Source organism: Fukomys damarensis, unplaced genomic scaffold (assembly GCF_012274545.1).
Source record: "Fukomys damarensis isolate Sample0158 unplaced genomic scaffold, DMR_v1.0_HiC HiC_scaffold_11, whole genome shotgun sequence".
NCBI classification, from domain to species: Eukaryota; Metazoa; Chordata; class Mammalia; order Rodentia; family Bathyergidae; genus Fukomys; species Fukomys damarensis.
In genome coordinates this window covers 33973578-33996767 of record NW_022900923.1, presented here as the reverse complement: position 1 = coordinate 33996767, position 23190 = coordinate 33973578, and the positions used below count along the sequence as shown (strand labels likewise).

Sequence of the window (23190 nt, the reverse complement as noted above, 5' to 3'; positions counted from 1 at the left end):
TGAAAATTTTGAAAAATGCTTACACAAGATCTGGAAAAAGGATGAAAATTCCTGCTGGTTTAAATACAGTAGTACTATATAATATGCTAATTTTATATAGAGTAGATATGAACATATTTTAGGGCAGATGCTTATGATGTATCTGGCATTTGACTCACTTTAATACTATACATTACCCTAAAATTTAAAGCACACAGCGTATCTCTATAATCAAGCTTGCAGTGGAGTTTCAATCACTGGAGTTTTATTTCTACCCAACATGTAATAGCAGTACCTGAATTAACCTTCCTGCTTTGAAATGACTAGTCAAAATACATGAAACAAAAGTTTATTAGACACCATTAAAAGAAAAAATTTACAAATAATTAGTACAGATGTATAGGCTAAAGGTACAGAAAATTTATTCAGTGAATAAGAGCATAAAATTTCCCAGATCTCAGGAAAGATATGGAAATCCATGTACAGGAAGCATTTTAAACCCCAAGTTCACATTATCAGAAAACAATTACTCCGTTTCATATTATAGCTAAACCATCAAAAATAGAGAGAATATTAAAAGCTGTAAAAGAAAAGCATTAAGTCACTCACAAAACACAAATCCATCAGAGTAAGAGTTTCTTAGCAGAAACTCTTCAAGAGAGAAGTGAATGTATTTCAAGCCATGAAATAAAAAATAACTGTCAAACTTTATACCCAGCAAAGTTATCCTTCAGAATCAAAAGATAATTAAAGACCTTCTAAGATAAGCATCAATTAAAGGAATCATTACTTTTTATTTTTTTTGTATCTGAAATCAAACTCAGGTCCTTGCGCTTATGACGCAAGAGGCAGAACCATTGAGCTAAATCCCAGCCCTTATTACTTTTAAACCAGCATTACAGAAGACACTACAGTATCTCTACACAAAGAGATACCAAAACAAAACAGTCATAAAACAACAGCAAAGAATCTCACTAGAAGAATAGGCAAGCAAATGAGGATTCAGAAAGAATCAAACATCATTAATTCAGTTAAGCCATAATATCTAAGATGAGTAACGGAGAAAGAAATGAAAGTGGATTATTCCAAACAACGAGGAAAAAAAAAAAAAAAAGACAGGAGTAAGTAGATACCTTTCTATACTAACTCTACATGTAAATGGTCATTAATTTTTCTAATGGTCATTAGAAGATAAATACTAATTCAATGGATTAATGCCAAGAAATTCACCTCAATGACAAAGATACATGACCCGAAAGAGAAAAAGATAAAAAATTATATTCTAAGCAACGAGAATATAAAAACAAGCAGGTGCAGATACACTCATATCTGACAAAACATACTTCAAGCTAAAAGCAGAAGAGATAGAATTACTACATACTGGTGAAGTTATCAGGAGGATACAATTGTAAATATGTACATATCAAACATTGGAACACATAATTTTATGAAACAGATGTAAAAGGAGAAATAAATCCCAATATAAGTGGGTGATTTTGATACTCTACATTCACCAATAGACAAATGATCTAGACCAAAAAAAAAAAATCATTATAATTAGATTAAACTATAAATCAAATGGATTTAACAGACATCTACAGAATATTCAACCCAATAGCTGCAGAAAATATCAGTTCATGGAACTTTCCCTAAAAATAGATCATACCTAAGACCACAAAGCAAATATTAACAAATATCAAAAAATGTGAAATAATTCTCTGGATCTCATCAGATCATAATATGGAAATCAACAGAAGGTGAACTACAGAAATTACACAAATACAGAGACTGAACAATACATTTTTGAATAGTAGGTCACTGAAGAGCGTGTTGGGGGTTAAAAATTCCTAGAATAGGCCAGGGATTTAGTTCAGTGGCTCTTCCGCCTGCCTCGCAAGTGCAAGGTCCCAAGTTCAATCCCCGGAACAAAAAAAAAAAAAAAAATTCCTGGAATAAAATCAAAATGGAAACACAACATACCAGAACCTATGGGACACAGCAAAAGCAATCATAAGATTGAAGTTCATACCTCTTTAAGCCTCTTCATTAGAAAAATAAGAGCCATCTCAACCTAATGATGCATCTCAAGGCCTTACACAAAAATAAACCACATCTAAAATCAACAGAATATAAGAAATTTTAAAAATCAAGGCAAAAATAAATGAAAGAGACAGTATCAATCAGTTAGATCAAAAAATAAACAAAATTGACAAATCCTTAGAAAAAAGGAGAACCAAATTAGTAAAGTTAGATTAAAAAAAAAAAAAAACAGAGGCTACTATAACAGATACTACCGATATCTACAGGATCATTAGGGAATATTTTGAAAAATTATATACCAATAAAGTGATAGAAGAAATGGCTTAATTTCTGAATGAATTTCAATTTCTGACCAACCAAAATTGAAACAAGAAAACTAAATAGATAAATAACAAGCAAAGACACTGACACACTAATAAAAAGGTCTCCCAACAAACAAAATCATAGGAACAGACAGATTCAACTACTGAATTCTACCAGACCTTTCTTTAAAGAATATCACTGCTCCTCAAACTAGTCCATAAAATAGGAAGGGAACCCTTCCAATCTCATTCTACAAAGTCTGTTTTAATTGCTTCTAAAACTGTACCAACATATAAAGATAACTATAGATCAATACACTTGATGAATAAAGATGCAAAAATCTTCAACAAGCACTGGGGATTTGACTTAGTGGTCCACCGCCTATTTTGCAAGTCCAAGGGCCTGAGTTTGATCCCCAATACCAAAAAAAAAAAAAAAATCTTCAACAAGATACTTGCAATTTGAATTTAGCATCTCATTAAAAAGATCACATACAGGCCGGGGATTTAGCTCAGCGGCCTCGCAAGCATAAGGATCCGAGTTCGATCCCCAGTATCACAAAAAAAAGAAAAAAAAGATCACATAACACAATCAATTTGGTTTCATTCCAGGAATGCAAAGATGTTTGCAAAATATGCAAATCAATAAATGTGACACAGCACATAAATATCATCAGTAATAAAAATCACATGGTCATCTCAAAAAATACAGAAAGGGCCTCTGATAAAATTCAATATCCTTTCATCATAAAAGCCCTCAGGAACCTATGTATAGAAGGATCACACCTCAACATAATTAAGAGTGGAGATATAGATATAGATATAGATATAGATATATGATCTCCAAAGCCAATATACTTGGAGGGCTGGGGACTTAGCTCAGGGACACTGCACCTGCCTTCCAGGCACAAGGTCCTGAGTTCAACCCCTGCTACCAAAAAACAAAAAACAAAAAACAATTATATTGAATGAAAAAAATCTGAGGGTATTTCCTCTAATATTAGGAACAAAGCAAAGGTATACACTCTCATCACTATTATTAAAATTTTAGTTGGAGCAATCAGGTAAGAGAAAAAACTAAAAGGAATACACAATAAGAAAGTGGTATGCAGATGGTATGACTATATACTCAGAAACCCTAAAAATTCTCCCAATAGACAAAAAATACAAAAAAGTTCAACAAAGCAGTAGGCTATAAAATCAATACATAAATAAAAATCAGTAGCTTTGCTGAGATGTAGCTTGGTGGTAGAAGTCTTGTCGAGCATGTCTGAAGATCTAGGTTCAATCCTCAGTACCACCAAAAACAAGTAAAAATAAAAATCAGTAACTTCTCTATACACCAATAGTGAACCTGCTAAAAAGAAACATGAAAACAATCCATTCACAATGGCCAGAAAGCAAAAGAAAATACCTACCAATAATCTAACCAAGGAGGCAAAGGACTTCTACAATGAAAATTACACAACACTGAAGAAAGAAACTGAAGACACTAAAAAGATGGGAAGACCTCCCATGCTAATGGACTTGGAGAATATCATTAAAATAACCATATTATTGAAAGCAATCTATGGATTCACTACAAAACAGCAATCACCTTTTCCACAGATCTAGAAAAGCCAATTCTAAGATTTATAAACACACAAGACCCCAAATAGCCAAAGCAATCCTGAGCAAAATCAATAATGCTGGAGGCATCACAATATTTGATTTGAAAATATATTCTATTCCCCAAAACAGCATGGCACTGGCAAAAAACAGACATGCAACTAGGCATAGTGGTGTCTGCCTGTAATCCCAGCTACTCAGAAGGCTGAGATACAAGTTCAAGGCCAGCCTGAGTAATTTAGCAAGACTTTGTCTCAAAATAAAAAATAAAGAGGGCTGAGGATATAGCTCAGCATTCTGTGTTCAATCCCTAGAACTGGGCAGGGAGGGAGAAGACAAAAACGAAAATCACCAAACATTGTAGAACAATAGTATAGAGGACCTGAAAATAAACCCATGCATCTATAGCCATTTGGTTCGTGACATGGGTGTCAAAAACATACACTGTAAAAAAAACCTCTTTAAAATATGAGGTGCTGGGAAAAATGTATAGCCATACACAGTGGTAAGGAATTAGATCCCTACCTCTCATCTTTTAAGGATCAAAGGCCTTAATGTAAAACCTGAAACTGTAAAAATACTAGAGAAAAATATCAGGGAAACTCTTCAAGCCATAGGCAAGGGCAATGATTTACTGAATAGAACTCCAATAGCTTAAGAAATAAAAGCAAGAATTGACAAATGAGATTACAAATTAAATTACAAACAAATTAAAAAGCTTCACTGAGCGTGGTCACACGCACTTGTAATCCCAGCACACAAGAGATTGAAACAGGAGGACTGCTGTGAGTTCGAGGTCAGCCTGAGCTACATAGTGAGATCCTGTCTCAAAAAAAACTTAAAAAGCTTCTGCACAGCAATCAATGAACAGAGTGAAGAAAATCTTTGCCAAATATTCACCTGAGGATTAATATCTAGAATATATAAAGAACTCAAAAAAAGTTTTAACAAAAGATAAAGTAGTCCAAAGCAATTAATGGGCAAATGATCTGAACAGACACCATATCTAGGTATACATAAAATGAAGTAACCTTACAAAAGAGATACCTGCATAACTTTATTGCAGTACTACTCAAAACAGCCTAGGTGACAGTCAACAGACGATTGTATGATGAAATATGTTAAATATACACAGTGGAGTATTATTCAGCCATAAAGATGAAATCTTGTCATTGCAGGAAAATGGATAAAACTGCAGGTCACTGCAGTAAACAAAATATAACCAGACACAGAAAGACAAACAATACATGTTCTCTTTCATATATCAAAATTGAAAAAGAAAAATGAAAACAATAATCTGAAAGTAGAATAAGACTACTAGGGAAGGGAGAGAGGACAACCAGGAAAAAGGAGAGAGGGAAGGGAAATAGAAGGAAGTAGGGAGAGCAGATATGATTAAAGCTTAATATATACATACATATATATACACACACACACACACACACACACACATACATACATATACACAAATATTTACAAATATACAAATATTTATACATATATATATAAATACAAATATTTATACAAATATTTATACATATATATGGAAATTGAAGTGAAAGCCATTAATTTCTACCATGAACATGAGTTAATATTTATAATAAAAAAGTAAAAAAGAAATTTTAAAATCCAAGGAAAAAATAGAACCTAAGTGTCCTATTGTACAATTTCATGTGTAATTTGAGCCACTAGCATCCATAAACAAGGAATCAGAAAAAAATTAGGTAGAAACAATGCCCTGGAATTTTCTAAAGCTAATGAAAAAAAAAAAAAAAAAGAAACAACTGTAAACTTCCCCAAAGCTATTCCATAATTAAATGGCTCAGAAAAAACAAGAGAACCTGAGTGGTTCTATTATACACCTGTAATCCCAGCACTACGGGAGCGTGAGGTGGGAGGATCCAGGCTGAGAAACTTCTGGAGACCCCCATCTCAAAATTTAAAAAAAAATTTTAAGTTCTGGGGATGCAGGTCAGTGCAAAAGTCCTCGGTTCAATCCCCAGTATAACCCACCCCCAAAAAAGCAACAGAAAAAAAATTTAAAGTAGCTAGAGGGAAAAAATATGTATTTCATAAAAAAGAAACCAAGGAAAAAAACTGTAACACACCAGTGAGCTGGGAAGCAAATCATTTCTTCCCTAATTAAGAATACAGATGAGGGCCAGGGATCTAGCTCAGTGGTGCCACTGCCTGCAAGGTCAAGAGTTTTATCTCCAGTACCAAAAAACAAAACAAAACAAAAAAAAGGATACGGGTGAAATCACAATCCTGGCCAACACCTATTGTAGCTTTGCAAGAGCCTATGAAGCAGAGTAACTACGTAGGCCATGATGCCAAAGCCCCTGACCCACGGAAGTTCTTAGATAATAAATGCATATTCTTTAAGCCGCTATGTTTTTTATTAATTTTTATACAACAATACAGAACTGATAAATTAGAGTTTATCTATGGAATGTAAACTTTCAAAAATCCACCAGATTGATAAAAATACAAACTAGGAAAAATATAGTAATATCCAACATTCATTTTTTTATTAATTTTTTAAAAACCTCTCAGCAAACTAAAAAGAAAATTTCCTTAACCTGCTAAAAAGAATCTACAAAAATATCTAAGCTACCATCATGCTTTACCATTAAAGACTGAATGTTCTCCCCTAAAAACAAAAACAAGAATATAAAATCTCACATCTTCTAGTCAACATTAGAGAACCTAACCACTAAATAAAGAATTAAAAGGCATCAGGTTTAGAAAGATGTTACTATGTGCAGAATATATAGTTATATATGTAGGCAATACAATGAAAGTTACAAAAAATTTGCAAAGACTAATCAATGTGTTTTTAATGATCACAGGATAAAAGAGTAATACATAAAATACAAACGTAGTTCTCATTTTTTAAAAAAAAATACCACTAACAAGCAAAAAAGTATGACACCTATACACTAAAATTACAAAACACTGCTGTGAGAAATTAAAGGACTAAGCATCGCTCTATTAGTTAATGGAGAAATAGATTGAAATATTGAAAAGATTCAATATTACTAAGACATCAATTCTCTCCAAACTGATCTATAAATTTAATTCAATGCCAATCAAAATCTTAGCAAGCTTTTGTATAGAAACTGACAAGTTAATTTCAAAATTCACATGAAAATATAAAGAACCTAAAATAACAAAAATACCCTTCAAACAGAAGAATAAAGTCAGAGAGCTATTAGTCATATGCCCATGCAAAATCATGCAAAATCGTGCACTGAAGTGTTCATGACAGTTTGAGATGTAACCAAAAACTGGTAATAAGTAAAATGTCTATTAACAAGTGACTAGGTAAACAAACTGTGGTCCATGCACACAAGGGAAGAGGATTCATACAAAAGGAATGAATTACTGATACATCCAACAAAACAATGAATATCAAAACAATTATACTGAAAGAAACCACGTGCACACGATACTGAACAATTTCACTTATATACAACTATGGAAAAAACAAGCATCTATAGTAACAGATCACTGGTTGCCTAGGAAAAACAATGCTTGAATAGGGGAGGGATTAAAAAACAATCCAAGAAATTGCGGGGAGGGGTGATATTATGTTCATTTCTTGACTATAATAATGGGTTCAAATAATATAAAAACATAGGTGAATATTTATAAATTTGTATGCTTTAAATATGCAAAGTTTATTATGTCAACTATGCCTCAATAAAGTTTTTAAAAATCTGCATTGGGGCTGGTATATAATATAGCTCATTGGTTGAGAACTTCCCTAACATACACAAAGCCCTGGGTTCACCCCCCAGCACTAGACACAGACTCACAAAAATCTGCAGTGCAACTTTCACAAAGATCACAGTGCACCAAGGAAAATATTATGAAATGTGTTTAATTATATTAAAATTCAGGGGTCATCAAATTAGGATCATTAGGACCAGTCCTACCCATGCATCTACGTGTCATTTATGGCGTCTTTCCCCACCACAAAAAGAGTTAAGTAGTTCCAAAGAAACCACATTACCTGCAAAGTCAAAATAGTGATACATCTGTCCCTCAGTACTGCAGAAGATTATTTCTAGGACTCCCTAAAGATACCAAAATCCACAGATGCTCAAGTTCCTTATATAAAATGGTACAGTAGTTACATATATCCTGCTCACATCATCCCACATACTTTCAATCGTCTCTACTTGTAACACGTGACATGACACAAATGTTATAAGGTGTTATACTGCATTATTTAGGAATAAGGACAAGAAAGAAAAAGTCATACTTTTCAATACAGACCTAATGTTTTCCAAATATTTTCAACTTAAGATTGAATCCACAAATGTAGGACCAAAGAATAAAGAGAGTTAACTATATGTCACACATTCCAGAAAAAGTTTGCTGACGTCTGCTACAAATCAAGAGGTTACATTGATAAAATGAGTGGTTTGGATTATGAAGTAATTTTTAAAGAGAAAGACAAATGTGGTAACATAATCAAGAAGGTGGCTTTCTAAAATACAAAATAAGTATAATGGCTTCCAATCTCCCCTATCACAGCAAATGCCCACACATACAGCTAGCCCTCCAAGAGATCAGCATTAGAACTAACATTAGAACAAAATGTGTCTATACTGAACACGTACAGATTTTTCAGTACTCCCCAAACAATGAAATGTAATAACTATTATATAATATTTATAGATAGATAAAAGAAATGTAGAGACGATTTAACATAAAAGGAAGATGTGGATAGGTTATATGCAAACACCATACCATTTTACATAAAGGACTTGAACATCTGTGAATTTATGAAATCTTATCCTCCTCAGATGCTAAAGGGCAACTAGATTCCTTTGAATTTAGTGAACCTAAGCACATAATAAATGAAAGGTAAATATAAATGTAGGTAGGATTTTAATAATCCATTTCTCATAAACATGTACATATACCTATATTTTATACATATATATACATATATATAAATAAAACACACACACACACACACGCACACACACACACACACACATCTACTTTCTACTGTAAGAAAAATTCTTACCTAATCTGTTCAGTCTGTACAATTCCTTCCTTATGACCCTCCAAGCGGGCAGCCAATCTCTCTTTATCGAGGCGCACACACTCTTCATCCTGGAAATAATTACTAGTCGGTGAATACCTTATAATTTTTTAAATTTATTTAACATTTTAGAAAGAAAAATAACTACACATAACTTCTCATCAAAATTCCTACCAATATATCGTACCAAACATTATTATACTTAGGTCAACATTAACATTTTTAGTTACACAAAGATAAGAATAGTAAGTATATATCAGGTCATTTAAGATTGGAACTAACTACAGATACTCCTCAATTTGTGATAGAACAACAATCTGATAAAATCATCATAAACTAAAAATATCGTAAGCCAAAACTGTGTTTAACACACCTAACCTGCCAAATACAATAACCCAGCCTAGCTTAATTTATTGTGCTGAGAACACATACATTAACCCACAGGTGGGTAAAATATTAACATAAATCCCTTTCTATAATGTTGGACATCTCTTATAAATTTTTGAATACTGTACAGAAAGTTATACATCTCCTCCAAATACATGTATATTTCTTTTGCAACAACAAACAGTATAAAAATTACCCAGGACCATGTAAAAGCTTGCCTAGTATTTATTTCTACAGTGATGTTGTTCTCCTCAATACACACACACACACACACACACACACACACACACACACACACACGCGTGCGCGCGCGCATATCTGTATTCAAAAAAGGTTATCATACAGTAAAACTTTTCTCTTTGGGAAAGCTTATTAATTAAATTCTATGGGATGCATTCATCAGAGTCAAACCTTTCTTAGTGACTCTATATTTTTTTGCATCTATTGTTACAGGTCCTAAATCCAACAACACTGGAAAGGAAAATTTTAATGACTTTGAAAGCACATTCCTTAGAACATTACAAATAAAATAAACCCTTCATTACTTCAAAATCTTATGTGATAATCAACCTGAAACCTTAACTTTCATCTGTATTACTTATTAATAATTGTTTTGGGTTTGGTTTTTTTTGGGGGGTACCGGGGATCAAACTCAGGTCCTTGCACTTGCAAGGCAGGCGCCAGAATCACTGAGCTAAATCCCTGGCCCACTTATTTATAATTGGATGGCAAGTAAAACTTAGTTTGAAAGATGTGTGGCTGCTTAAAAACAAAACTCTGTAACTCTGATCTAGTTCAATGCCCGTGTTCAACAAATAAAAACAGGACCAGTCAGTGTTAATGGCTAATAAAATATTAAACTATATAAAAAGCAGCAGCATACTCAAGATATTCAAAAAGATATTGGGCTCCAACTCACACCCTAACAACAATCTAGCATTTAAAATTCCTGAAACAGATTCTTCAGCTGAATATTTGAGCTTCAGAAGAATACTTGAGCAAATATATTAAATTTTTTCCATTTGTAACAAAGGTGTGATACTCAAGTTCCTTAAGGAATTGCTAATTTTAAAGACAATACAAGTCTACATTTTTATCAAATCAAAAATCCTGCCATCAAGGTTTCCTTTTCCTGGATAGTGCCTTTTGGTCCCTCAATATATGTATGCTGAAACCAAACTGGCTGGGTAATATAATTGTTTATATAATTCCCTGTACCTCTATAAATGATCTGCAAAGAATTTTACTGCTACCTCCTAATTATTTTTCAAGTTACTAGAATCTTAACAGTTTAGCCTAACACACTGAATTAAAAAAAAAATCAGACTGTGATGTTTATATTTTTCTAAATAAATAGTATCCCTAAATTCATTCACTTTGTCAACAGTGTGTGCCACAATCTCCTTTCATAAAGGGAGAACTGGTGAACATTCTGGTTTTACTGCCTCAAAAATTGGTGCTCTATACAGTGAAATGGCTAGGAGCCATGTTTCCTTGGTTCTAATTTGGCTCTCAAGTAATTTCTTTTTTTATGGAGCCTCTGTTTACTCACAGATGCTAAGCCTAGTATTACGAATTTCAAGAACTTGTGATTGATGACTATTACAAGAGTTAATACACACAGACTATCATCTAGTACACAGCAATAACAATGAGCCATTTATCATCACTTAAAAAGTTTCAAGTTCACATCTCTGAATGTACTTAATTATTGCAGCATTTTTGTCAGAGTCCACCATACGTAATTGCCAACTAACCTCACCCCTTCAAGAATTATCTTTCTTATCCTTAATTGCAGATGCTTTGCTGTTTATATGCACAGAAAAAGTATCCACGTATAACTATTTGATTTTGAGATTAGTCTGAAATTTTTTAAAAGTTTCTAGCATGGTTAGTAATACTAGTGATGAAGACAAGTGTTATTTCCTTACTATTAATTGATATGTGACTAGTTTCATAATTTGTCAGATTTTAAGTATGCTTTCATTTTCAGGGGAGACTATGTATATATAACTAATACAGGTCTTGTTATCAACTTACATAAGTAATACCATAATCATGGAATTAAAATTTCTAAGGTTTACTACCTTAGTCTACCAGCTAATAAACAAATTTTCTTTCCAAAGGTCACTGCATTTCTTTAAGTGACCAAAATTATGTATTATGACTATTCTTTTAAAATATGTACACACTGATACAGGGCTCAGTAAAATAATTTATGTATTACCAATTTTGTGAGCAATTCTACAACAGAATACACTGTTACTAACAAGAACCATCATGTTGCCCAGTGGATCTCCAAAGACAACTAATTTTTTTGTTGAGACAGTGTCTCACTACATAATCCAGGCTGACCATGAACTGCCTATATGCATTTGGTCAAAAACTTTGAGTTCTCCTCTCAATCCCAAGTGCTGGGATTACCAGTATGTGCCACCACACCCAGCTGATAACTGCATTTCTTATGTGGCTTTCATTTCACACAACTACCAATTTTCACCAATATTCAATTAAATATAAAATGGTTTGCCAAAGCCTATGTATATGAGAGCTAACACTATAGCTCAAGCTACTTATTATTAATCAACTTTTCCTTTTACAAAGGGAGAGAGAGAGAGAGAGAGAGAGAGAGACAGAGAGAGAGAGATAGCAAGAGCAGGCAGGCAGAAAAGCTTTATTACCTCAATTCGTGGTTTCTTAGCTTCTGCTAAAACTTCATCTGCAGCTCGTTTGACTGTAAGAAAAAGAGGAATAAATCAATATACAGTTTTGGAGTGAGTTTCTGAATGTTCAAAATAAACACATAACAAGGCATACCTTGAGTGGATCGCTGAAGACCTATTTCTAGGGGGGCACTTCTGTCTATACTTGCTGATGTTGCTGAAAATTTGAAAAGATTCATATAAGCAAATCAATCAATAGCTAAACACATATATCATATATTATCACAATTAAAATGCTCCAGCTTTGTTATATTTTTACTTCGGTAAGATTTCTTTAGTAAAAAAATAAGTTTTAAAGCAGTTCTGTAATTTTATTAAAAGATTCTATTAGAAAGTCTATAAGAAGACTATTTTTGACAATTTAGCTTACAAATTACTGAGAGAAAATGACTGAAATTAACGGGTCACTTCAAAGACTAATCCAACACAACACATGCATATATAAAAGTATCTTTCAAAAAAGATAAGTATATACATATGAATATATATATATATATAGATAGATAGATGTAAGGGCACATTTTCAAGTTAACGTTCATATGAAAAATGCAACTTTTAATTATTCACAAATGATTAAAAAATTCAATTATCATTTAAATTATTCAATTTTTGTTCAAAACTATTAAAAAGGGGTGTGTCTGTCACCATCCACCTAATTTCTACCATGCTGTGTAAACAAGTGTCCTGTATATCCTTCTAAAAGTTTCTCTAGATACAATAAATGCAATTATACTCTTATTTTTACTTTTTTTAAACATAAAAAGTAGCATACTAATATGACATTCTCAATCCCTTTGCTTTCTTTCTTACCTTACCTTATTATTTACCATATCCCTCCACATTAGTACATGGATCATTTCCTTCACTCTTTCTTTATAATTATGACATATGCTATTTTGTAGATTATACTTTAACTAGTTTCCCACTGATGAGCAGCTTAATTTTAAGTCTTCTTGTCATTACAAAGAATGTAATAAAAATGAAATTTATATGTATATCCCTTCATACGTTTTCAAATGTACCTCTGGGATAAACTTCCACATGAGCAATTTCTGAGCCATATTTATAATGATACAAGACTGTCGATTTTTCCAGTAAGGGTTGTACCAACTGACACTATAATCAACAATACAGAATGTTTCTTCGTATTATCAAACTGACAGGTTTTTAAAAAATGTTTTCTATATTGTTTAAATGTGTAAATTATAAATGAAATGCATATTTACATATGATGGTCATCTTTTCTGTGAACTGTATGACTGTAATTTATCATGTCTTTGGTCTTTCTGCATACATTTCCAGGATCATTTTGTATCAGTGAGACTGGCCCTTTTCTTACGAGTTGAATATTTTTTTCCCAGTTTGTCAGGTAGTATTTGTTTCTTATACTTTTACTCAATTTTTAACTGAATAATCCCACCTTTCTCCCAATGATTTGACATGTCTCTTTTTCTCATAGGTTTAATTCACATGTGTAATTCTAATTTGACAGATAAAGTTTTCGAATTATCAGAGCTTTAAATTCTAAACTTTAGAAAAATTAGTCTTTCCTCATCGCTCTTCTAAAGTATTATGCTTATCAAATGAACTTTAAATTTACCTTGTCTATTTCTAGTTCACAAGAAAAATTGTCTTTATACTGAGATCATGTTAAACATATCGATTGGGTTAAAGGCCAATGTGGTTACGCTATCAGGACACATCTAAAAACAGGTTAATATCTGTTCCAGTTTTTTCATTAAACAACTTTTACAAATTACCAAAGCAATATGCTTGATTAAATTTACTAATCCTATACAAACTACAGAAAATGGTATGGATAGATAAAAAACGACTCTTTTTTGGAATCTGAAAAGGAAAAAAAAAAAAACTCTAAAGCACTCCTCCCAAAATTAGCCTATCAGGCTGGCTCAGTTAAGGTGCTTAAGACTAAAGAATCCTAGACCCTACACCAGATCTTTTGAAGTTAAACAAACAAAATTTATTTTTAACAAGTCTACCATATAGTCCTCACATTTTCAAAGCTGAGGAAATGGTGCTCCAAATAATTAGATTTGCTCTGATTCAAAAAATAAATAAAATAATAGCCTTCTCCTGTCCTTCCCAATTTCATACCCTTTGCAGAATTGGCATCTCTCCTTAATCTTTTCCTAAGAATAAGCATGTGTAGGATGGGGATGTTGTAGTTTGTACAACACCCAAAATAATGCCTGTAAGAATAAGCATGCAATAAGCAATTGCTGAATGAAGGTAGCACAAGAAGAAAACTCTCCTGATAATGACTTATTATGCACCAAATTTCCTACGTAAATCAATCTCACTGCTTAGAACCACAGAGCAGAATGTGACAACACAGATATTAATGACATAACCAGAATAAATTCCACTCCAGGGAAGGTAAGACCAAATAGTTCTATTATACCAATTTAGGTATTTGTACTCTGTAAAACAGCAAATTAATAGTTATTCATTTCTCCAGTTAAGGACCTACTATGTACCACAGTTCTAAATGTGTGTGTGGGGGGGTAACAATAAATAAGACAAAGATTTACCCTCTAGTGGAGAAGAGAGATAATATGTAAGTAAATAAATACAAAACTTCTGGTGAATGCATGAGATTTAATGAAAAATAAGTCAGGATGGTACTATACAGACAGGAGGAGGGAACAAAGGAAAGGAATGAGAAATACAGTACATCTATATAGGTATAGATATCTATATAGACAGATAAGATATTTTCTTGGTTTTTTTATTTGTTTGTTTGTTTGTAGTGCTGGGAACTGACCCTAGCACCTAGAACACATACTAGGACAACCACTCGATTAACTGAGCCACACCTCCAGCCTCTCCCCTTTCCTTTTTCTAAATTTTGAGACAGGGTCTCGCTAAGTTCCCTAAACTAGCCACACACCTGCAATCCTCCTACCTCCCGAAGAGCTGGGATTACAGGCATGTGCCAATGAACACCAATTTATTTTATAATTTAGGTAGAGTGGTCAGAGAAGTTTTCTCTAATAGAGTATTTGAAACAACACTTGAGTACAGATCTGAGTAAGACAGTAAAGAAATAAGTCTGGTGACAAAGTAAAGGAGCAATATCAGACAGATTAACAACTGTAGAGGTTCCAAGATTAGAATTGCTAAAAGATCAATGAGGCTGATGTGAGCAAAGGACAGTTGATAGAAGATGAGGTGCCAAAGATTTAGGCAGAAGCAAGATTATGGAGGTCAGCATAAGCTTTAATCTAAGTGATAGGAAGGCACAAATCACCCTGAACACAAGAGTAACACAGTTAAATTGACATGCCTTTTCAAAAACAGTCAGTCTTAACTGCTAAGCACAGACTACATCATATTAAATAAAGAGCTGGAACCTGACAGGAGGCTATATAATAGTATAAAGAGGAAGTATAGAACAGTTCACAATAGAAAGGTAAAAAAAGTTGTAATAGTTTTAAAAATAAAGGAAAGCACCTGCTCATGGAATGGATGTGAGATGTGAGAATGCCTAACCAATGGCAGAGTACCACTACTCATTACTAAGATGAAAAGAAAAGACACAATGTTTTTGTTGTGTGGGGGGGGTAGTAAACTGGGCATTCTATTTTGTTTATGTTAAATTTCAGGTAACTATTAAGATCCAAACAAAAATGATGATAGTGAATTTATTAACATGGAACTTAAGAAGAAAGCATAAACACAAACTGGCCCTTAATCAACACAAGGTTATGCACTGATTACCTTCCCAAGTTGAACAGCGCTTTAAACAGATATCTGCAACCCTTGAGCTCACCACAATAGCAACAGGAGGTAGCTATGAAATTACTACAGACCACGGTTAATTTTATGGAGCTACAATTTTTTTTTTAAGGTTTTTTGAGACAGGGTCTCACTATGTAGTTGAGACTGACTAGAACTCACTATATAGCCCAGTCTCGTCTCAAACTGACAGCAATCCTCCTATCCGAGTTTCGCGAGTGCTGGGATTAACAAGAGTGCACCACCACACCCGGCATGGAGTTATAATCTAATGCTGCATCTTTAGTTTTCTTTCAACTGTGAATAGCACTATTAATGCTGTGTAAGTTTTGATAAATTTTGGTCTGGGGATTTAGCTCAGGACCTGCCTCACAAGCGCAAGGTCCTAAATTCAATCCCCAGTACCAAAAAAAAATTTTATTAAAGTTTTGATAAATTTTAAACTTTCTGAAATAGACATGTGCTTATCTTATGGTGCTAATACAACAGTTTACATATATTTTATGCACTCGTGATGTATCTTTTTCTTAATTTTTTTCAGTATTTGTAGGCAATGCAGTTCATCTGTCAGTTTTTCAAACTGTGACAAATTTCCAAATAAAAACAATCTACTTATTAGTGGACATAACAGATCAAACCCATTTGTTCAAGGATTAACCATATTTTTAATTCATCAGAATATATGTGATACTTAAAGCATAAAACTAGAAAGGATAACTTACAGATTTAGGTTAGAAGAGTAAAAAGAAAAGTCAAGTTACAGAGAACTTCTAGAATTATAGATCAGGCACAGAAGTAACAAAAAATATACTGGGAGGTAGATTATGAGAGATGAGAGCCCAGAGTGATGCGAAGAAAGGCTTTCAAATGAGAGTGGTCAACAGCAGCTAATATTGTTGACAAGGCAGGGAAGGTGAGAGACCAAAGAATGCAATAATCCTTAAATTACTGTTGACCTTAAAAAGAGTAATTTTAATAGGATAATGAGGATGAAAATCAGACTAGAAGAAGCTTCAAGAATCATAGGCAAAAAGAAGCAGTAATAATACCACACCAAGTCTTGCAAAGAATTTTGTAATAATAGCAGAATGCAGAAGACAAATGGAACAGTAGACATCAGGAATGTGGAATCAAAAGCATTTTTCAAAGATGAAATATCTTACTGTATATACTCTAAAAGATAATAATGCAGAAGCAGGAAGAAGACTGATGAGACAAGACAGAAACAGCAATGTAAGGAGGCAAAGTCTTTGAAAGTGTGAAAACCACATAAAGGCTGAAGAGCCTTAGGTACAGACAGGGCATTCACGTATCTAGAAAAAAAGAACATATGGACACAGCTGTAGATCAGGTAAATTTTTAGTGGGAATATAAATTCTCTTCCTGCTTTTCATTTTGTAGTTAAAATAAAAAAAGCAAAACAAAAACATAAAACAATGACTATTTAACAGTGGGCCAGGATGGCGGCACACACCTGTAATTCTACCACCTGGGATACTGGGGAGGGAGGATCTTGAATTCAAAGTCAGCCTGGGTTACAAAGTGAGTAGAGTGAGCGCAATGTAGAAAGTACTCACAGGCTTCACCGTTGAGATATCCTAGTAGGTCTTTCCGGTCAGGTCTTCTGACCACAATAATATTTTCAGTCTGAAGCCAAAATTTTTTAAAAAAGAAAAATAGTAGATATTAAACGGGTGACAACTATGTTAAACTTGATAAACACATAATCTGAATTTATTACAACATATCTGGGTAACATGTACATAAAATTCACATTTGTAAAATATGTTAGGCTTAAAAATTTTTTCAGCTAACATGTTATGTAATTTTATTTTTGAAATTACAGTAAGATATATTAAAGATAATTATTAGAAAGAAAGCAATGATTCTATTCCTTTTCATAACTTTTTAATTACACTCATGATGCTCTGCAAAAGTGATACCCATACTTTTTCAGTCCTATTGCTGTCCCACTTTATGTGATGCCTCCACAGTAATTTCTTTCACACAAATAAGCCCTTTTCAAAATATTCCACTTGAACTTTACCAAAGAAACTGAAGTAGCCTCTAAAACTAAATTTGGTAATTAACAACAGGTACATGGTACATTGTTTAGGCAAGAGAAAAATTACAGACATGAAAATGTTAATGGCAACTGTTTACCTTTTATATTACATATTTCTTTTTATCCAACTGTGTATAAACTCTGTAAGCAGGGGGGAAAGATTAAAAAAATTAAATCTGAAAAAACATCCATTTCAGGGAAATAGGTAATTTCCCTTTAATTATCTACATTAGCAAGTTGTAAAGTTGTGCACAAAACAAAACTGTATACTTTGGGTACCACATCAAATTTTAGACAAGAAATTCAACAAATTCTGTCATTATTACAATTTTCCATGTCATTTTTTCTAAGGCAAACAGAGTACAAGGAAAACTGGTAGCCAAGGGATTATACAGTTCAAATCCTTTGTTATCTTATATGAGCAACAGTAAGAACCCTATCATTGGTCAATTATTTCATCATAAATACTGATTACATTTCCCTAAGCCAACATTCTACACTTACTCCTTGATGACCTCCTTGAACTGTATCTGTGTGTCTTTTTTCTCTCTATGTATGTACAAATGTGTGTGTGTGTGTGTGTGTGTGTGTGTGTGCGCGTGTGTGTGTGCATGCGCGCGTTTCTTTTTTTGAAGGAACTAGGGATTAAACCCAGGGCCTCTGCACTGAGCTACATCCCCACCTACTTTTTACTTTGAAACAGGGTTCCACCAAGTTGCTAAGCTGCCCAGGCTGGGCTCAAACTTTCAGGATTTCTCCAGCTTCAGCTTCCCACAGTGCTGGGATTAGAGGTGTGCACTGCCATGCCAAGATAACTGAATTATATTTAATCTCTTAAAAATTAATCATTTCATTTTTTTAAAAAACTCAAGCCTAAGTTTGGCTTCTTCTTATAAGTTTAAAAGCCCAAAAGTTGTTTTTATGTGTGTGCTTGCAGGTTGTTTTAAACTAGTCTACATGGAATATTACAAAGCCCATTAGAAGGTGAGATACTTTCTCAAATGCTTTCAGCGACACTATTTAAAAGACGCCTCAAATAAGCTGGCAACCTTGACTAGAAAGTCTATAAAAGTGATTTTCAGACACCTTAGTTCAACTGAGCCACAGTACTAGATAAAAAAATAACTAGTGACAACAGACACAGTGATGTTTGTGAAAATTTTGAAAAAAACTTTAAAAAAACTATAAGAAAAAGTATTTACAGTATAGCTCAATAAACAAGTGAGTTAAACAAAAATTACCAAAATTAGATATTTGATTATTTCATTATCTCCCCCCAAAATTTTTATGTCCAGCTCTACAAAAAAGAAATTGAGGGTGTCATTTTAAAAATTAAACATCATCAACCTTTAGGGACATTTTATCTGGGCATTTATGGTAAATTACAATGTAAAATGATGATGACACCCAAAAAACCCTGAAGCCTATTTACTGAATTATAATATATTGTTTCTCTACAGACAGAAGAATCTCACCGTGAGCAGTAAATTTTCAAATATTGACAAAGCAGGCAAAATGAAAACAAATCAAGATGCAATGAATATATATAACTGTTAGATTAGTTAATTCTAAAAAGGTATGTACTGTATAGATATCGCTTATGACAAAAAGAAAATTTTCTTGAGATTCAGAGTTCTAAAAAAACAAAGACTCCATTCACAGCCTTGTATTTTTTAAAAAAAGATCTTTATAAGTGCCTTTAAAACTTCCACTGTAGCTAAGCACGGCGGTAATATGTGAGTATTCCCAGCTACTTGGGAGGCTGAGGCAGGAGGATCTTAAATTCAAGGCCAACTTGACCCTGACTCAAAATTTAAAGGGGGGATTACACTGTTATAAACAGAGTTTAAAATTTGTATAAGTCACAGAGTAGCATAATTTTGACCCTCCATGAGACATTCATACATTTTAAAACCTTGAGAGAAGTTATCCATGTCAAGTAGAACCAATGAAATATTTTAAAAATTAAAATGAGTTCCACTTACAGCTGCACGTCGAACATAAACAGGATGAGAAAGGTGCACATTATTAAGCAGAAATAAGATGGAATCCAATGTGTAGTACTCTCTGGGCTGCCCTTCTTTTCCAGTACTGAAATAAGAGAGGCAAGATATTATTCACACTTTGAATTCAATTGTTTGTGTTTAGTTAGATGTATTCACCTACCTATATCCACTGGGCTATCCAAAAACGTACTTAATATGTGCATAAAGGATAAAAATCTAATATCAGGTGGGCTGTCATTACAGCAAAAAAGAAAACAAAGGAAAATAACAGCAAAAATGCAAGAAGGAGGAAAAGCACACAAATTCATACTCTAAAGTAATCTATACACTTTTTAGAATTAGGCCCAAATTAGGCTCTGGGCTTTTTCAATTAAGGAAGAAACCTAACCAGTTACAGATGGAAGAAATCTGTAAAACAATCAATCTGCTTAGGATAAATACAGTTACCATCATTACTGAATTAGAGAAAGTTTACCCTGTGATTCTTTCTAACAGACAATACCACTGAACATCGTTAACAGAATTCTTAGAAGTGAACACAATGACTTTTAGAAGCCAATAGAGGGGACTGAACTCAGGATGTTTGCATTGAGCCACATCTTCAATCCCTTGTTTTGCTTTTTATTTTTCTTTTTGGCACAGGGAGTCACTAAACTGCTTAGACTGGTCTCAAACTTGTGATCCTCCTGTGTCAGCTTCCCCAAGTGCTGGAATTACAGGGGTGTGCCATTATGCCCAGCCAGAGTTATGATTCTTATAAAATCCCTCTAATTAATCAAGGAGGCCAAAAGGAAACATAATACTACATTTAATAAAACAATGTAGCCTAAGGAGTACAAACTCTCTAAGGCAAGCACAGGTTACTTAGTGTGCAATCCCATCCTTCCCCCTGCAAATACTCACCATAATTCCGATGCATTATTTGAATTTATGTGAATACCTGTAATGAGCCCCAAATCTACTCTTCTAGCCTCTATTACCATTTTCCCCTTAAATCAATGTATTTAAAACCACAAATCACATCAAGTGCCGTAAAAAGAAATTCAATACAACTATTGTAGGTTTGTAGAGTGCGATGGCACACGCCTACAATCTAAGCACTTGTATAGGCATGATGGAGTATACCAGTAATTCCAGCACTCTGGAGGCTGAGGCAGGAGGATCACCGAGTTCTAAACCAGCCTGGGCTACATAGTGAATTCAAAGCCAGTCTGAACTACATAACAAGATCCTGTCCAAAAAAAGAATACCATCACTTGAGAGGCTAAGGCTGGAGGATTACTGCCAATTTGAAGCTAGTCTGTACTACATAGTGAGAACAAGGACAGCCTGAATTACACAGCAACACCCTGATTCAAAACAAACTACAGGCCGGGAATATAGCTCAGTGTTTCTGCTGACTGCCTTGCAAGCGCAAGTTCCCAAGTTCGATGCCCGGTACCAAAAAAAAAAAAACTACATACAAGCCAGGTTTTTACTCACAATATACCAAAAAGAAAAAGAAAAGTAATAGAATGCTATACACACAATACACACAGTAAGTATTAATGTTGTATATACGTACAGTTATTCATGCACACGCTCCAAGTGAAAATACCCCTCAATGTGACTCACAGTTGAAAAAATTTGCAATTTATTCTAAGCATTCCTTTTTTCATTGGCTAAAATGAACTGCTGTCAAAGTATGTTCTTTCCAGCTTCCCTGCCTTCAGGTACACAGTTCCCTCAACTTGGAAGACTAATTCACCATTTCAGTAACAGAATTCTTAGCCACTCTCAACGCTTTTTCATTTATTCAAGAAAACTCTGTAGAAGCACAAGGACCCGAGTTCGATCCCTGGTCCGAAAAAAAAAGAAAGAAAACTCTGTAGGATGCAAACATGTCAAACATACTTTTTCGGAACCTTCCCCAAATAGCCCCAACTAGAAATAACTGTTCTCTTCTTATACGCTTGAAAACATATCACATCATCTGTTTTAGCTCTTCATTCAGACTGTTAATCTGTTTTGAGGCAGGATCTTAGGAATTCTTCTATTTCTTAGATCAAACCACCCTACACCTTGAGTACTCTAACCAATTTTTAAAGAAAAACATACATTACAAATTCAATCCAATATAATTCTATGTGATTTCTTTGAAAGAGAAAAACATGGGAAACCTAAAATGTCATTTAATCAACATTTCATAAAGCAGATTAAGTTTTATAAGATAAAAAAAACACTAAAATATCGTAGTTTTTCATCAATTGTTCACAAACCTCATTCCATTCATTAAAACAAAATAAGTAGCAAAGTTCTGGCCCCAGGTTCTAACTATTCAAACAAATCACCTATGACAATGGCATTATTAATAAGGCCCTAAATGATTATTAAATCTATCTCTAGATGCTTTCCAGAATGATTCACATAAGTCCACGTGGATCAATATTTCAAAACGTTTCTTTTTAAAAGCATTTTCCAGAAGCACACACATCAATTTCTTAGGCCCATAAAGCTCACTCAATTCCACCAGTAACTTTTTTGCCTGAGAAACTCCAGCTTTCATTTCTTAACACAATTATGGTAACTTTCAAATCCAACAAATCTCTCTCCGGTCGGTCCCGGTTTCGGGAAATCTAGTTCTTTCTCTCTTCTTAAGGAATAACATCTTCCCCATTAGGAAAGGAGAAGAAACTGACCAGGAGGTGCCAGGGCCAGGGGAGACAGTTACAACACATGGCAGAAGAGAGCAAAATTAAACACAAAAAGACGTCTCCAGCACCACTCGATGTGCTCCTTTGTGCACCTATATTCAGGTACACTGCACCAGCGTCGCTGGCCCCGGATACACGCTGGTAAAAATGAACTGCTGAAGCCAAATTCCCATGCCACCTTTCCCCCTGGCTTCTGAAAGACTTTAAGGGACGGAGTGCTACAGACGCAGATCCGCCTCTTGCCTTCTCACCCTACAAATTCAACTTCTGGAGGAAAACTTTTTCCCAGAGCACCCAGATTTCCCCCATCCCGGGGGAAACGGGGAGGGGTTAAGAAAGAGGTCGCCTGGGGGCGCCCGACTCTACCCCCTAGGCCAATCTCCAGCCTGGACTTACCCCCAAACTACATAGTTGGTCTTCACATTCTTGGGCCAGGAGAACTCCCCGAAGATCACTTCGTCTCCCTTCACCACAATCTCCTTCTTCTGGATGTTGTACTGTCGCAGGACGCTGAGCACGTCCGCCATCTTCTCCCCCCTCGCCGCCGCCGGCCCCGGGCGCCGCCG

At 34.2% G+C, this 23190-nt stretch overlaps 1 protein-coding gene across 1 annotated transcript in view; it reads right to left on the bottom strand.

Annotated features, from left to right (window-relative positions):
• The window catches only part of Cdc73 (cell division cycle 73), a 126994-nt gene extending 103810 nt beyond the window's left edge, over positions 1-23184 (bottom strand). The window contains exons 1-6 of the mRNA XM_010608748.3: positions 23021-23184; positions 19911-20016; positions 17438-17507; positions 12196-12258; positions 12060-12112; positions 8974-9062 (exon numbers count right to left, since the gene is read on the bottom strand). Of these exons, the coding sequence (XP_010607050.1) occupies positions 8974-9062; positions 12060-12112; positions 12196-12258; positions 17438-17507; positions 19911-20016; positions 23021-23151 (512 nt within the window). The 5' untranslated portion in view covers positions 23152-23184. The remainder of the gene's footprint in view (positions 1-8973; positions 9063-12059; positions 12113-12195; positions 12259-17437; positions 17508-19910; positions 20017-23020) is intronic.
• Between the last annotated feature and the right edge of the window lie 6 nt (positions 23185-23190).